Raw genomic sequence first — 17,344 nt, forward strand, 5'->3', positions numbered from 1 at the left:
CTGCAACACCCACAACGTACATCAATGAGGAACAACAGTCAAGATGTTAAGGCTTCCACTTACCGTGAAATGCTGGAGGTGTAGTCCCGCACAGGAGTGCGTGCTTCTCTGCGCTGATAGGCGCTGCTGCCAGCTGCACTGCTGCTGCTGGTTGTTGGTGGCTCGAGCAGCGACATCGTTCGATGATCGTAGGGCCGGATGGAGCGTCGCCCCAGCGTGGCATACCCATCCAGGTGGCTGCTGCCGGCGGCACTGCTGCTGCTGGCCGTGGGCAGGCTGCCGTTCAGGGTGTAGGAGGAGCGCCGCTTGGGATTGTAGGTGTTGTAGTAGCCACTGGCGATGGCTCCGTTGCTGGGACTCGAACTGGAGGAGCTCTTGTATCGCATGGGCACCGAGCTGTAGTCGTGCACCTCGTACCGCTTGCTGAGGAACGAGGGCGAGGTGTTGCGTATGTCGTTGAGGCTCTTGCGGGGCTTGCTCGTAGCCCCACCCGACGAGGAGGTGGAGTAGTCCAGGGGCGAGCGGTACATCGGTGGCTTTAGCTCCGTGCCCACGGGGCTCAGCTTCAGCGGCCTGAAGAACTGCTGGGCAATGTCAGGGGAGTGGGCACGCGGCTCCACCTCTGCCACATGCAACTTGTGGCTGGAGCGAGCCTTCACCGCCGCCTGCTGTTCCCTGTAGTAGTCCCGCACCGCCGAGGGACCCACGATGCTGCTGGTGCGACGCGGCTTCTTCTGCTCGTTGAAGCGGCTGTAGAAGCTCCGTCGCTTGATGCGATCGATGACGCTCTCGTTGGGATCGGAGCTCTCCGAGCAGCGCGTGGGGGAGGAGAGCGAGGCTCGCGACAGGCGGGAGACTGTGGGCGAGGGCGTCGCGTGCAGCATGTAGTTGTCCTCGGAGCATATCGACCAGTTGTCAAAGTACAGCTCCGGCTCCTCTGTGGGCGACAGGAACGTGGAGGTGGAGGCGCAGTCATCCTGGTAGCTGCGCGAGTCCGATGAGTAGTTGGCAATGTTCTCGAAGGAGGGCGTCAGCAGGGGATTGTTCCGATTGATCTCATGCGCCGACGATGTGCGATAGCCCGACGTCTGGGAGCTGCAGTTGTTGTTGGTGTTCGTGGAGTTGTTGTTGGTGGCATTCTCCACGGACTGCTGGCTGGAGCTGTTGTTCGAGGAGGCGCTCTTCACGGCACCCGGATACGGTGGCAGATTCGAGTACAGTCCCATTCCCCCGTTGCCATTGATCAGCGCCGGATTGGTCTTGGATCCGCGATAGCTGCTGCCACTTGTGGTGGTTGTGGCTGTAGTCGCGGCACTCGCCGCCCCCCCACTGGCTCCCTGCGTACTGGCCAGATCTAACATCAGTCCTTTACGCTTCTCCTTGATGCTCGGCGTGGCTCCGCTGCTGCTACTCGTGGTGTTGGGCTTCAGGCTGTTGGCCTGTCCCTGGTTCTGTCTGCAGTCCGGACATGCCGTCTCGCAGTTGCAGTTCTCCTCGCTGGCGCCCGTCGGTAGAGCGGTTGGCTTGGCCTTCACCACATTCTGGTAGATGGGCGATGTCGGCAACAGGGCATCCTGCTCCTCGCGCACCTGTCGCTCAATGTTGCTGGTGGATCGAGTGCTCCGCACACGCCGCTGTTCGCTGCTCTCCCGATCGAAGCGACGCAGCAGTCCCCCAAACATCTTATTGACAGCTCCACTCTGCTTACCGGTGCCTGCATCCGTGTCTCCTGCATGCAGCTCTTCCACGCTGGCCGCTCGCTTGGGACTCGCCCTGGAGCTGGACTGGGAGCGGGGCACAGAACGTTCCCGCAGCGAGCGTAGCATGCTGTCAAAGCGGGACCGTTTGTCCACTCGCTTGTCCTCCGCTGGCAGCTCGATGGATTTCTCTGGCTCCAGGGATTTCTTCTTGCGCAGCACCGTGGCCTTCTCGGGCGAGCTGCGCTCCTCGGGCGATCCCTGCTTCTGGGTGCAGGCCAAGGTTGTGGCCCCTCCGGATGTGGCCGTCTTTCTGTCCTTGCTCATCGCCGAGTCTCGGAGCTTTTCGAACTTCTGTCCCAGAGCGTAGAGCAGTCCCTTGCTGGACTTCTTCTCTGGCGACTTCTCCTTCGTTTTAATCACTGGACTCGACTCCTTGGAGCTGTCTGCAGGTGTGGTTGTTGCCGTCGTATTTGTGGTTGTTGTGGCTGAGGGCGTTGTGGTTGGCGTCACTGGCGTTGGTGGCACCAGCTTGGATTTCTTCGACACCTTGATGATCTTCTTGATGGTCGTGGGTCGCGAGTCGCTTGAGGAGGAGGCCGTGTCCTTGGTATCGGGCACGTTACTCATGGTGCCGGTGGGAGTGGCCGAAAGTGATTTCTCTTCCGACGTGGACTTGGAGCTGATGGGCGTGCCAGTGGCCGCGGGAGCTGCCGTGGCAGCTGGATTCGCCTCCGAAATGGTGGAAATGGCCACGCCACTGCGAGTAACCTTTCGCAGCTCCTTGGGCGTGGCTAGCTTGGTGGCCGGATAGCTCTTGGGACGCATCAGGCGGCTCTCCCGTTGTGCACTCTCTCCAGCCTGGGCCTCGTTGCCCACAGCCGACGGCAGCTTGCTAGGCAGTTTGCTGGGCATCGCAGATGCAGAGGCAGATGCGGAGGGTTCGGGCAGCTCGGTTGGGGACTTGAGGCTCAGACCTAGGTCCTTCATGGGGTATGACTTGGGGCGCTTCAGCCTGGTCTCCTTGGGCGTGGAGGCAGGCACAGGGATCTCTGTGGCAGCTGTCTCCGTGCTGGGCGTCTTTGGCTCATCTGTCTTCCTGGACACCTTCTTGACTTTGCGCACCAGCGTCGTCGTGGTCGTTGTTGTTGTGGTTGACAGTTTGCTGGCTTCCGCTTCATTTGAGGCGACTTCCTTGGGCTTCACCTTCTTCACCTTACGGATGGTTGAGGTCTCCTCTGCGTTGTCCGTCTCCACATCGGGAATCTGTCCCTGCTCGTGCTGGGTGCGCACAGCGGAAAGCAGCTGCAACTCTTGCAGAATCTTGTCCGCCAGCTCATGCTTGTCTAGATCGGTTTCCAGTTCGCGTGGCCGAGACACACTTCGTTGCCGGAGTCCCGAGCGCTTGCCAGAAGCTTCCTGTGGCGTCTGCCCTGTCTGTTGCGGTGCTCCCTCGCCATCTGGGAAGAGTTCGACGCTCTTGTTGCGGGTGTGACGCATCGATGACCGGACTGGCCCTGGCTCTAGTGTGGGCTGCTGATCGGCTTGCTCCACATTGGGCAGACTGTGCTTGCGGCGACGCTGATCCGCCTGCTCCATGCGGTCGCTGGATTTCTCGCGTATCTCCCGCAACACGTTCTGGGTCTCACGGTCGCGCGGATCGTCGAAGAAGTCGGGCCGCAGAAAACGTGAGATTCGGCGCTGCGAGGAGCGTCCACGCAGGGAGCTGCTGCCCTCGGCCACTGGCACGCTCGTCGGCAATGCTCCGTTCGGGGGTGGCGACATGCATCCACTTGGCGGACGCCCCAGGCCAGCGCTATAACGCTTTTCCGGCACCTCCTTCGTCGTCGTCGTCGTCGTTGTCGTTGTCGTTCCATTGCTGGACTTGCTCAAGTAGGGCGAGTAGTACTTGTACTTGTCGCTGATGTCGCTGGTGTAGCTGCTGCTGCAGAGCGAGGACTTGCCGTAGTCATCCCGACACACACTGCTGCTGCGACTCTTGGTGGTCGTAGTCGACACAGTCGCAGGCTGTGCCCCCTCCTGATTGGACTGTGTTTGAGTCTGTGTCAGAGCCTGGCTTCTGCTGAGGCTGCGTCGGTAGATGGCCGTACTGGCCGCCGTTGTCTTGGGTGCATCTGTGAGGGGCTTGGCCTTGAAGTCCTCCTCTGGCTGATCCGGCAAGTAGCCGCGGCCACCGCTCTGGCTGCGCTTGTAGGGCTTGGGGGTGACGCCGCTGCTGGGAGCACTCGTCTGCACGCTTAGGGTGCGGGACAGCTTGCGGGCCTGGGTGGGCGGCAGCTTGGCCAGCAGCTGCTCCTGAAAGCACTTGGGAAGACCCGGCGTAATGCTGGACAGAGTTTCGAGATCCTTCTTGCTGAGCCGCAGACGCGAGAGATCCAGATCGGCCAGGTCCAGAGGTTCCGCAGAGGTGCCAGCTGCTGCTGCTGCTGCTGATGCTGATGCTGATGATGGTGCTACCTTCTCCACGTTTGCCGGCGTCGAGCTGGGCTTGCTGGAGCTGCCTTTGCCCTGGTGGTGACCTGTGGGGAGATTGAAAGAGTAGAAAGGACACAGATGAACATCGAGGGCACTTGAGAGTACAGGCAGACTGAGAGAACGACTTAGTGGCTTCGATTAGTGGCTCACTTACTTGACGGCTGATGGATATCGAGTGTTAGTGGGATCTACTTACAGCGCATCCATCGACTGACTGCTCCAGCGGTTGCAGGGCCCAAGTAATCTGTAAACATTTTGTGTCTTGTTTTGGCAACCAAAAGAACTTCTTCTCGCCGGACTACGAGTAGATTCGTAACACTGAACAAACAAACTGGCAGGCGGATTATCATATCCAACAGAGTTAACGAATATCAACGAATTACAACAGGGATTAGGACACGTGCAGGACACAAACGGGCAGAAGCTGGCCAATAAACAAATGCTCAACAATTTCAATTTCATATTTTATTCAGTGTCTATAAAAATAGTTTCATGTGTTGTCTGGGTGTGTAAGTGTTTTAGTGTTTAGTTTTTTAAGTTTTTTAATTTTTAATTGTTTTAGTTTAATGTCTTAATTGATAGGCTTGAAGCTCTTGCCCCAGAGGAATGCTTTTCTTGAGTTGAATTCAGTTGGGTTGAGTAAATGACTGGCAGGTGTCCCTGCTCCCTCGAGCAGTGCATAAATAATGTTCTAACATTTAAAATTATACAATAGTTAAAGATGAAACAAAAAATCACAAAGTTTCGCTTTCCATATTAGGTGAAAGGTGATAAAAGCAGATTATTCCAATTGATTCCAGAAAATATACAATTGTCTGCTTTCGGTTTTAATTAAAAGTTGTTCCCCAACTGCATGTTGTTTCCATTGCCGTAGGCTCCAAAATGAAATACAAACAATTTTGTTAAACAATAAACAAATGTGTAAATCGAATTGGGAAACATAAAAGAGCATTGCATTTACATTTTTGCCACCAGAACACACCCACTTTACAGCTGCACCCACGCAGCACTGCACCAACAGCTAGCAACAACACCAACACTCGCATCCACTGCGTCCAACCCCACATTAAGAGCCGACAATTGGCAGAGCAGAGCTGCCATTGCTTTATGGCTTCATGGGGCTTCTTGTGGCTGCTGTGGTGGTGGTGGTGTTGTTCGTGCTGATGGGACTGCTGTTGATGGTGCCTGGCACTGTTGCCAGTGGCGTGGTGGTGCTGCTGCTGTTCTGCTGTTCTGCTGCTACTGATGGCTTTTGCCCGCTGGGTTTTTGGTGTTGCTTGGATGGTGGCCTGGATGGTAGTGGCTGCTTTTCTGATTTGCTGCTGCCGGCTGCTGCCGCAGTTTGTTGCTGGAGGTGGTGGTGGTTATGGTTAGCTTCGACGGAGTGCTGGGCCCGCTACCGGCCAAGGCAACGGCAACTGTCTTGGTCGTAGCAATTATGGCGGGATGCGTTTTGGTGGCAGAGGCAGAGGCAGTGGCTGTGGCGGTGGCGGTGACAGTGGCGGTACTGAACGGACTCTGGTTAATGGTTATAACATGCTTTGTGGGCGTGGTAGTAGTTAAAGTAGTAAAACCAACTGCAAACGAAAGTAAGTACGAAATTGTGTGTGTAAAACGGCCAATAATAAAATTATCACTCAAAATCATTAGAAAGTTTTATGCGGCGCACTAACAGATACAGCAGATACAAATACAGATACAGAACTACGGTTCTACGGTTACGTTCTGCATCGACTACGGGCTAAGGCTTGTGGTTTGATGGATTGATCATGAGATTGGGGAGTTTTGTGGCTTGGGTCTCATGGGTTAGGGCTGGTTCTACGTAATGATGATGAACGAAACAAGTTCGATTAGTAGCTGAGATCATTTTCACTTCTGTACAGTATTATCGTATTCAAAGTTTTGGACATTTTTTCATCGACATTTGCATTTTGCATTTGCATTTGCATTTGGCAATTTTATTACAACAAATGTTACTTTTTTGTATTGTAAAGATCGTTTCATGGCGCTCTGTTTCACATCAATTATAATTACTATTTACATTTGGAAAAAAAAGCCCAGAACTCAGAAATTTGTTTTTGGTTTTCGTTTTAACACAGATTGTTTTTAGAGCCAAGTTAGTGTTTGGTTGGTTGGTTTTTTGTTTGTTTTGTGTTTTCTTATTTATTTTTTGTCTAGTAGCTTTGGCTTGTTGGCGGTTTTTAACAGCGGTGGACATAGTAGACTACATTGAGAAGCTTTTTGAGTGGTTTGGTGGCTTTTGGTGGTTGGCTTTTTGGTGCGCATGTAGTTGTAGTTGTTGTTGTTTGGCATATGCGTATGGGTGTGTGTGTGTGTGCGTGTGAGCTTAGTGGTATTAAACAAATTAATTTCTTGTACAACACAGATTTGGTTTGGTTTTATTTCGGTAATAAAAAACACATTAAAAAGATGAGAACTGGGAAACTCAACTTGAAACTTGGATATTCGTTTTGATTACTATTATTATTATTTTGTTGTTGTTGTGTGTGTGTGTTTTTTTTTGGTTGTTAGCGCATTAGAAAAGTTTATTGTTTCTATTTTGCTTGTTGTTTTTGTTTGGAGTGGGTGTATGATAGGAATTGGAGTACGAGTATACGAGTATATATAACTGGTAAAAACTAAAACAAATTTAAGGTAGCGGGGCCATTTGCATAAGAAAAAAAAACTGTACAACAATCAATTTACCAAAGGAAATATGCGAGAGTGTATTTATTTTTAAAGAAAATTCTTTTGGTTGCGAAAACAAAATCTCTGTGGTCCACAACCCCACAAATCAAATAACAACGAAAAAGAACAACAATATATATATTTTTTTTTGCATTATATCATAAGACTTTGTTATTGGTTTTTGTTTTTTGTTTTTGTTTTGTCGGTTGCAAGCAAGTTGCAATCTTTATTGTCATCTAGATGGTTCTCACTGCAAAATGTAGTAAATTTATTAGGTGTTTTGTTTCATTTGCTTTAGTTTATTTGATGGTCGTTAAGATTAAGTACAATTTCCTCGAGTCATCATCATCATTCATTTACAATTTCCTTTTTTTCTTTCGAATAACATTTGGGTCTGATGGCGTTTGGGGGGGGCGTCGTCGTACATTTCTCTACAGAGGATAACGAGTTTATATCCTTGAGCATATCAATAATATATTCTATGTATGTATGTAGCTAACAGGTATACAGAACTTTGAATACGATTTCATTTCACATTATTGACTTAACAAAATTGTTTCTTTTGCTTTCTTTTTCTTTGAGTTGTTTTGTTTGTAGCTTCATTTTCATCATCATTGCATGAGAGAGCGGTACATAATCATAATAATCATTGAAAGGAAAATCATAAAAGATGGGAAGAGGGAGCAAATAATAAGTGGTGCATAAGTTAGGAGAAGAGAACGATTAGGGGCACGTCTTGGGGGGCAGTTGGTTCATGTTGAGCAATAAATACGAGTACGAGTATGTAATTGTGGGCTACACAGAAACCAATCGTTCGAAAAGCATCAGCGGCATTAAGGGTTAATAACAAAAGACTTGTGCTCTAGGACAGACAGCAGATTGATATAGAATTCACTTGATAGATAGAGCGATAGATAGATATATAGATATAGAGTGAATATAGTAGAATATAGAGATGGTAGAATTATGCTATTAAGAACTGTGCGCGCACACAAAACAGAAACTAAAAAAAATATATATTTAATGTATGTGTAATATATAATCATATCATTTTCAACAGAATTAAAGTTTTGTCATTGTTTAAGTATTAATTGGCATTTTCACTTGATAATTACAGTAGACACTTAATTAATAATTATTGTGTTGTTTGTTGGTTTTGTGTGTTTCATTGCTGTTGCTGTTGCTGTTGGTTTTTGTTTTCTGGTTTGGTTCTGAGGGGGTTTCAGGCTGCACATTATATGATTTTACTATACGGTTTTACGATTTACGATTTACGGTTTAGACTATTTAGAGATAAGGTAATTGTCCACTTGATCTGTATTCAATTTGTTTTGGTTTTTTTTGTTTGGGTTTTTTTTTCGTTTAGCAAACATCAAAAAACTACTAGAAATATGTAATATGTAGGCATACGAATATGTAAATGTAGATATAGATATAGATGTAGGCATAGGTAGATTGAAATTGAAATAAACTCTTATTTACGTAGCATAATCTGCAGAAAATTTCTATAGATTTGTCTGATGTCTGGACAGCCAGCTTCTGAATCAGAATTCAAAATTCAGATTCAGCTTTCGCTTTCGCTTTTGTTTGTTTTCTGTTTTCGGTTTACTTTTCCTGTTTCGACTGTCTCCACTACTGATCTAGGTATTTACTCTTTAATCTGTGATATTCACCTCTTGGCAACGTGGCGCCGGTGCGCGAGAACATCGATTCCATGTCGCTGCCCAGGTCCCGGGACATGCTGTGGCGCCAAGGGGCGCCCAGGCCTCCGCTGTTGCTGCCACTGTTCAGGCGGCTGTCGGGAAGAGAGGAGGGGGGAAAAACGTCAAACAAGTGTACTAACAACGCCTTTTTCCCACCTAGAGGACGACACAGTCGAGACGAACGTATAGCCGAGGGACTTGCACATTACATGGGCCAACTTACAGGCAGCATTTGTGGCCGCACGGCCACGAGCCCAGCCACCGGCGTAGCCGTTCCACCGTAATGTTCAAGGCCCCCAGCCAGCGCTCCCCGCACCTGAAAGCAGGAGCCGGTGTGACAACAGCCAAATATTATTGTGTATGGGTTGCGGATTAATGGTGTACAGCGGGGGATTTGGCAGCCTACAGTGCGTTTTACAATCGATACGTATTATTAATAGTAATATGATCCATGGATAATGGAGTTTATGTTAAAAGCTTAAATATTTTACTGTAATATTTGCATTCAGATTCAAATATTGTTAGTTGCCAATAGATTTGCCACAGGAGTGGAATAGTACATAAATTACAAAACATCGATTTCATTATTGAAATATAAATAAAATAAAAGATTATTTAATTGCAAAGTATGGTTTTACTTTATGTTTATTTACTTGTAGCGAAATCATTTCATAAACTTTATTGCTTCCACACACTGTAGTGGCCAAAACATACGAGTTTGTGGTGGAGTTCGTGTTCTGGTGGTACTTACACTTGCTTCTTCTCGACCGTTTCGCTATAGCTACTCGTATAACTAACTTGAGATCTATGCACGCTTCGTGAATGATTAGTTTAAGCATTGGTGGATTTTGAATTTGTTATTGTTTGATGAGGGAGGCAAGTGGCAAGGCAGCATGTAAGAAATGGATAACAAAATTAACAATGTTTTGAGTGGTGTAAAAGCAGAAATCCAAATTGGATACAGAAGCTGAAGAGGATGCGACACTCTAAACACGTCCTTTCCATTGGATGGGTCATGGAGTCTGGTGCAGAACTGCCACAGGAGTGGACTCTTAATCAAATCAGTTTCGACTGTGACTACTCCAACAGAAGGTAATGAAATTATTAACTGCAGTCACGCTGGGACACGTTTGCATAAGCTCTCTGACTGACTAACGGACTGTCTGTCTATCTGTGCGGCTGGATGGGTGGCAATCAACTTTGGCTGCCACTCCACTTGTACAGCACTCCACCCACTCCACTCGCTCGGACAGCACTCACCTGGCAAAGGGTGAGACTCCCTGGCTCCAGAATGGACTGTGGCTCTGTGCCTGCCGCGAGATGTCCGTGAGCAGCCGACTCGAATGGCTGGGGAAACCGACTGTCAGGTCGCTGTTGACGTTGAGGCGATTCGTTAAGTTTCGCACCTGCAATTTTCCGAGAATTATAATAGTTTTCCAGGAATCCACAGACCAGAGGCCAGGGCAGGAAGTATATATTAAAGCAGAGAGTCTTACCCGCTGCAGCAGTGTAGAGAACAGATTCTCCGCCGTGAGTATCTCAAAGCCATCATCGTCGTCATCATCCTCTTCGTTAGAGCTTTGCGAGTCGTTGTCCTGACTAATTTTCTTGACAGGTCTTGAGCTTCTGCGGGTGTGTCAAAAAAAGTAAAGAGCGATGGTAAGATGATGAAAATAACTGAATCAAAAAGCAGCCAAGGAGCAGGGGCAGTGAGCAGTGAGAAGAGGAGACTGATTCAATCCGGCAATCCAGTTACGTATTCATGCCGTGGGTGGGGTCTTTGGGGCACAACCTTTGGTTTAGACTAAGCGAAAAGGATGCTGGCGAACCTGAGTCGGTGTGGGGTGAAGCGTGCCTCCTCATCGGCTCCGGCTCCGGCTCCAGTGCCTCCGTCACGTGTTATCGAGGTGGTGCGCATCTTCTGGAATGGCGAACCCTCATCGAAAACGGCCTCGCTGAGCAGGGAGCTGTATGCAAAATTGAATTCATTCAAGCGCAAGTTGCACACAACTTTCGATGGCAAAAACTTTTACCCAATGTGACGCGACGGACGCAGTCGGCTAAACGTGGACCGACTAGAGGCGGTTGTGTGACTCGATTCGGATGGCTCGATGCTGCGCTCCCTGGGTGTGATGAAGCCACCGCCCTCGACGGCAATCGGTATGATAAATTCACGTGGACTCTTCTTGATGGGCTGGGAGGTGCCCTGTCCGGTAACGGTTGCCTGGGACATATTTGTGGCCGTGGTGGTGGTCGCATCCGATTCGGATTCAACCGTAGACTGACGTGACAGTGAGCCGGAACTGCGGAGGAGGTTTGTAAAACAAGAAAATACTTTTATAGCATCTTGGATATATCTTCGATTACTGCTTCCTCCCCTCTTACCGCGTGGTTGTGTTGGAGCTGGTGCGTCCGTACGCATGCTGTGTGGGTGGTCGCTGGATGGTGATGACATGCTCCTTGGGCTCCAGGCTGGTCGCACGACCCGGCAGCGTCGTCTTGATGGGACTGTACGGTATGGGGCCTTCGCGAGGCGGGGCACTGCGCAGATCGGCCACCGGATGCTGCATCTCGGTGCTGAAACGCATTGCCGGCTGGGGTGCTTGCTCTGGGATGCGTGGCTTGATCTCCAGCTGCACCTCCGACTTGGCATTGATTTTGCGACGCGGCAGTGTGGCCGACTTGAGGGTAATTGAGGCTGTAGAAGTCTTGACGGCTCCGGGTGTGCCCGGCTGTCCCTCGGCACCGGGGGAAGCTGCAGAGATTAGAGAGATTCTCAAATTAGTTATTGATCTCTTGGTGGGAGTGAGTTGTGGTGGGGTGTGGTGCAACAGGAACGAGTAAGCAATGAAGCATAAGTTAACAGTAACAGAAATAGAAACTTTCTCTTTGTAGAAGAAACAAACAATCAGTGGGTTAAAGTGGGTTCATGTACTACATTGTTGTGGGTTAATTAACAGCAGCAGAGGCAGAGGTATTGTCAGAGGCAAAGGCAGAGAGGCACAGCGGCAACAGATATACAGATACAGATACAGATAGAGTTCTACAATCATTGGATGGAAATTGAAAGATAGAAAGAACACAACGAGCACGAACAACAACAACAACAACAACAACAGCAGCAGCAACAACAACAACAACGACAGCCACCAGAACAACGAGAACGACAATCAGAACAAACAACGTCTAACAAAAAAAGAGCCCAAAGGATTCACGATTGGAGCAGAACAAATAAGAAAGGTAGAGGAAAGCAGCGCCAGAACTACAAAGAGCGGTGTGAAGAGAAGAGGACTACCAAGCCAGGATGTTATCGCACTGATTAGACAGAGATTTCCATGCCACAAATGTGGGAGTTCGTGGGAAATCCATCAGCCTAACCAGTGTCCATACAGCGAAAAAGGGAAAACAAAATTATATTTGAGGAACGCAACAGGAACGGGAACGGGAACAGGAAACGGAAACGGATTGAGTGGATTGCTGGGCAGGCACACACACACACACACACGTAGCACATGTTTCTGGGGGGTTTGGTGGGGGGAGGGGTTTTTTCTCCATCGGTTTCGGGGTGGTGGTGGTGCCGCCGCCAAGACTTACATTTCAGCCACATGGCCGCTGGCATGGCATTGGTATTGAGTGTGTCTTGAGCTTGATTATGAAATGGTCTCGTGCGCGAATTGACATTGTAATTGACATTAGGCATCGTGCTGCAGTTGTTGTTGCTGCTGTTACTGTTGCTGCTGTTACTGTTGTGGCCGCTTCTGTTGACGTTGCTGCTGCTGCTGTTTGCTGGCGGGGCATATTGCGGCGATGGCGGCGGCGTAAACATGGCACTGCTGGCCCCAGCCGCACCTCGATGCTGCTCCTGCTGGTACTTCTGCTGGAGCACCTTGAACGGACTACTGCTGGATGCAGGCTGAAAGATGCTCGCCGAGCTGTAGGCCGCCTGGGGCTGCCACGTGGCTGGTCGCTTTGATGTCTGCTGGGTTGCTTTGCTGGGCAGGCCACTTCCAAAGAGGCGCTGCTGTATGGTCTGCTTGGCCGCCGCCAAAGCATTGGGTGAGATCAGCACTGGCGGCGCTGTCTGCGGGCCACATATGGGTGGCGAGGTCGTCATATAGCCCGTAAAGTTGTTGCCACTTTCCGCACGAATCGGGGCACTGTTGGGACCGCGAATGCCACTGCCACCGCCGAAGCCATTGCCATTGCCATTGCCGATGCCACAAAAGGGTGCCGGCCTGCGTATCACTAAAATTAAGATGATGAGTCAATGAATATGATGATGCATGTATGTGGAGGGTGAATGGATAGCTGGACAACAGACAGATGACAGATTCCATGAGCATGATAATGAGCGGAGCATTTATTTGCTTTAGGATTTAAACCCATTTTGGATAATGGCCAAGCAAAAATTATATTTAACGTAGGTAGGAGGGAAATTTGCTTTGGATTCGCTTTGATGGAGAGACAGACAGAGACAGAGACAGATAGAGATATATAGAGAGAGAGAGAGAGAGAGAGTTCGGTGAGTGAGTGTGAGCAGAAGATTATATTCCCAAAAGCCAGATATAATCCATGCAGTACTCCGCTTGCAAAACGTTTACATACACATTGAAAATCGAAAGAAATTAAATAGATGTCAAAGTAAAAAGTAATAAAAAGTGTAGAAAACAAGACGATGGACTGGAGTTGGAGTCGAGCGCACAAGTCGTGGCAGATTGAAATGCTTAAATAACATTGCTTCTTGGGCATTCTCTTTTGCACTTTTCGCTTGTGCAACTGGCTAGCAAAGGAAAATCCTTGCATTAAAGACTAATTACCAATTGAAGCATTAATTGAATTTAATTACGAATTGCACAGAGTGAAAATCACAAATTATGAAACTGTTTAACTAAGAATGAAGGCTATAACAATGGCGGCTTCTGGCTTCACCTGCTGCTTCGATTTCAGACATATCTCTCCACCCATGGACTGGCCGCTGCGACTTGTGCTTCAAACCCAACACCAGATTCAGGATTCACTTAATGCTAGATAATGTTTTATGTAGTAATGCTAAGGTGCTAGTAGTCAACTTTAAAGCGCTGCAGGGTTTAGCTTAACTAAAGTACGGCTATCATAATTATGATCACAATCTCTGGCAGGAGGTACATGCGAAGCCTTGGCCACTCACCCGGCTGAATGGCGTTTCCGATGATGGCGCGCGCGTTCTTTAACTTACGCTCGCGCTCCTCCCTGGTGGGCGTGTGCTCGCTGACGCCGATTGTCTCCGTCTGGGCGCACAGCTGGTCGACCTCCTTGTTGGACTCGTTCTGGGCCTGCAGTAACAGGGCTATGGAGTTCTCCATCGAACGTCGCGCCTCGTCCAGAGAGATCGAGGTCACCGAGTTCTTCGAGTCACTGGCCTCCAGGGACTGGGCCACCACTGGCGATGCTGGCGGTGTGGCCAGGGACTGGGACTCGGCCTCCTGGGCAGCAGCTGCCGCAGCGGCCACCTGCTCTTGGGCACGAAGCTCCCCAGGCGTGGGTCCTGCGGTGGCTGGCGGATTGGTAGCCTTCCGCTCGAACTCCTTCTTGAAGCTGCCCACACTCACGCCGGGTATGCTGAGCTTCTTGGGCTTCTCGGGCGCAGCCTGACTTCCTGGTCCCGTCGTCACCGGTGGCGGTGGCTGGAACTTCTCCGCTGTCTCCAGGATGCGCGACTTGCGACGCTCGGCATTGAACTTGTTCAGCGTAGACTCATCCTGCAGGCTGCATTTGCGCACGAATGGGGGCACAGAAGTGGCAGCTCCCGCTGGTCCCACCGCTCCCACCGCTCCTGCTGCTGCTGCGGGTACAACTTTGCCACTTGCCGTGGCACTCTCGTTGATGGCATTGACCAGGTCGGCGGTTTTGTGCTTGTTCACAAACTTTTTGATCACCTTGGTGGCATCCTTCTCCTCCGGCGTCTCGGCCACGGCATCCAGTTTGCCGCGCGTTGGCTGCCGGGATACAGCCACTGGTGGTGCAGCGGTGACCGGTGCTGGCGTTGGGATGGGTGTCGGTGTGGGTGTGGGTGTGGGCGTGCCAGAGGCTTCTCCCTCCATCAGCTGCTCGCACAGGTCGCCCACCATTTGCATTTCCTTCTGCGAGAAGCTTGGCTCCATTCTCGGCTTCTCCTCGGGTATATGGCCAATAGTCTCCGCTTCCATGAGGGTCGGTGGTGCAGGTGCGGGACGCATCGGCTCAGTCGGTGGTGGTGGTGGTGGTGCTGCTGCTGCTGCTGCTCCGCTGATCACAAACGAACTATTGGCCGGCTTCTCCTTCTTCTTAGCCGTAGTTCCTGCTGCATTCTCGGTGGAGACGGTGGGCTGCAGCTTCCGTTTGGTTTGCACGGGACTCTGGGCGGGCGTGATGGTGCGTGTGGGCGATGGCATTAGGGCGGCCTCTCCTCCGGCTGGGAAAACAAAGACAGACAGAGAGAGAGAGAGAGAGAGAGAGAGAGAGAGAAAGGGTGGTGTGGTTTAATGAGTTTTGTGGTTAAATGACTTTAGTTTCAAGTGGTGTTTAGTATACTCGAAAGTCGAGAGTGATTGGTTTTGTATGTGGATGTTTATGGTTTGAGGTGTGGGGTTTGAGGTTTGGGATTGGAGACGTGGCAGGTGGGGCACCAGTTAGTGTGTGGTCGGGTGGGTGGTTGTTGTGTGTGGTGGTTGTGTGTGTGGCAAGTTAGTCTCCATTTATATATACACAAGAAGAAGAATCTCAGCGTGGGTTTTCTCCTCGGGGGGTTCTCTGACGTGGGGGCATTCAAGCGCATTCGAACGAACAAGCATCTGCGACTGACAGGCGATTGATGACGTCAACTTACCAGCAACCATGTCCAGGATACGGCGCTCTGCCTCCGTGTTGGGTGGTCCCATGTCGCGTATGGATCCCACCGAATGTGAGCGGGGCACACGCTCGTTGGCCGCCGCCTTAGCTGCAGCGGCCGCCCCCTCAGCGGATGGCACCACCATCTGGTCCGCCGTAATTGTCGCCGGGGTAAGGGAGAGGAGCACATCCAGACGCACGGGCGTTTGGTTGGCCAGATCCTCGGCCAGGTCCAGGCACGACACATTGTCGTTCTCGTTGACCCACCAATGCGAACAGATCTGCTCGATGGTGGCCCGCTTCCTTGGACACACCGTCAGCATGTCCCGGATGAGGGTGGAGGCACGCGACGGCTTCCGCGGCTCATAGTAGTCACCCTGGCTGATCTGTTTGACGAGTCTTTTGAAGTTGGAGCCATCGAAGGGCATGGAGCCGTAGACTAGAGTGTAGAGCAGCACTCCCAGTGACCAGCAGTCCACCTCCGGTCCCTGATAGGGTGTGCCCTCGACAATTTCGGGTGATGCATACAACGGGGAGCCGCAAAAGGTGCCCAGCAAACGTCCAGCATCGAACACATTCGACAGACCAAAGTCAGCAATCTGGAAAGGAAGAGCATTTTGGATTATGTTGCAACATTCAAGCATTAGTTGACTCTCTCACCTTTGCATTTCCCTTCTCGTCCAGCAATATGTTCTCCAGCTTCAGATCCCGATGGCAGATCTTGTGCTTGTGACAGTAGTAGACGGCGGTGGCCACCTGCCGGAAGATACGTCGCGCCTCCTCCTCGTTCAGGACCTTTCTCTCGGACAGATAGTCGTAGAGCTCGCCGCCAGCGGCAAACTCCATGACCAGCACCATTTTCTCTCGATTCTCAAATACTAAAAGGGAAAATCAGATAATGGTTAGATGTACAGCTGGGGTTCCGTTGTTGTAGGGCTATTACCTTCATAGATGTGTATAATGTTGGGATGCTGCACCGAACTCATGATCTGCACTTCACGCCTGATGCGTACCAGATCGGCCTCTGCCTCGATTTTGCATTTTTTAATGGTTTTGATGGCCACCTCCTGGCCGGTTTCCTTATTAATACCTAACTGCACCTTGCCGTATGTGCCCTGGCCTAGTTTCTTAATAATATCAAATCTGTTAAGGGATGCACAAATCTTCAGTTACACTCCATTCGAATCATTTGATTTAAACACTAACTAACTCACCTTTGTCGCAGCTTCTTGCGGTGATTGTTCATCCGGACATCGCCCGTGTTGGAAATGCCGCTCATTATATTGTCTATTTGATCCTGTGGTATTCCCGAGGGATGTGCCAGACTGTTGCTGCCTGCATCCAGGTCAGCGGCAGCCGCAGAAGTTCCAGTTGCCGCTCCATTGGGTGGGGCTGCCACCGTTTCGGGTTTGCTTATCACCATGACTGTGGGCTCTGTATGTAGGTGTGCGTGTGGTTGGGTGTGTCTGCGTCTGTGGCAGGAACTGCAACTGGGGGCTAGGACTGGGGCTGGGTCTTCTGTCGAGGCTGCACCACTAAGAGCCGATGCAAATTACTAAAAAAGAGAAGAGAAAACGGAATCCCGTTAGCACAAATGTCAACTCAGGGGACTCTACAGTCTACAGAGAAGCACGGCACAACCCAGCGCAGCTCCGCACTCATCCATCAAACGTTCAATCAAATGGGCAATCAATTAATTATCCACGAAGCGCGACGCACACACGACGTGGGATGGCTGGGGAAATGCTTTTTCTGCTGCTGTTGCTGTCACTCTCTCTCTCTTTGGCTGTGTGGTTGCGCTTTTGCCCGGTGCGGGCCGCACAAAAAGGAGGAGCAGCCGAAAAATCTGCACTCGACCTAGATTTTAATTATGCCCAGGCAAGGCGATCCGTATCCAGGGCCAGCACCAACAAG

At 50.3% G+C, this 17,344-nt stretch overlaps 1 protein-coding gene across 11 annotated transcripts in view; it reads right to left on the bottom strand.

Annotated features, from left to right (window-relative positions):
- Positions 1-17,344, bottom strand: part of LOC117589559 (serine/threonine-protein kinase par-1) — a 48,729-nt gene that overhangs the window by 1,101 nt on the left and 30,284 nt on the right. For 3 of the 11 annotated variants that reach the window (XM_034281584.1, XM_034281586.1, XM_034281585.1), the window contains exons 2-15: positions 16,645-16,985; positions 16,374-16,573; positions 16,091-16,308; positions 15,429-16,029; positions 13,752-15,014; positions 12,179-12,829; positions 10,970-11,339; positions 10,618-10,887; positions 10,414-10,551; positions 10,081-10,210; positions 9,845-9,990; positions 9,336-9,398; positions 8,555-8,676; positions 64-4,237 (exon numbers count right to left, since the gene is read on the bottom strand). In XM_034281584.1, the coding sequence (XP_034137475.1) occupies positions 64-4,237; positions 8,555-8,676; positions 9,336-9,398; positions 9,845-9,990; positions 10,081-10,210; positions 10,414-10,551; positions 10,618-10,887; positions 10,970-11,339; positions 12,179-12,829; positions 13,752-15,014; positions 15,429-16,029; positions 16,091-16,308; positions 16,374-16,573; positions 16,645-16,853 (8,555 nt within the window). In that variant the 5' untranslated portion in view covers positions 16,854-16,985. Of the gene's footprint in view, positions 1-63; positions 4,238-4,647; positions 5,771-8,554; positions 8,677-9,335; positions 9,399-9,844; positions 9,991-10,080; positions 10,211-10,413; positions 10,552-10,617; positions 10,888-10,969; positions 11,340-12,178; positions 12,830-13,751; positions 15,106-15,428; positions 16,030-16,090; positions 16,309-16,373; positions 16,574-16,644; positions 16,986-17,344 lie in introns of those variants that run through there. The other 8 variants (XM_034281587.1, XM_034281593.1, XM_034281589.1 and 5 more) reach the window with 8 other exon arrangements.

This window comes from Drosophila guanche, unplaced genomic scaffold (genome assembly GCF_900245975.1).
Source record: "Drosophila guanche unplaced genomic scaffold, DGUA_6, whole genome shotgun sequence".
NCBI classification, from domain to species: domain Eukaryota; kingdom Metazoa; phylum Arthropoda; class Insecta; order Diptera; family Drosophilidae; genus Drosophila; species Drosophila guanche.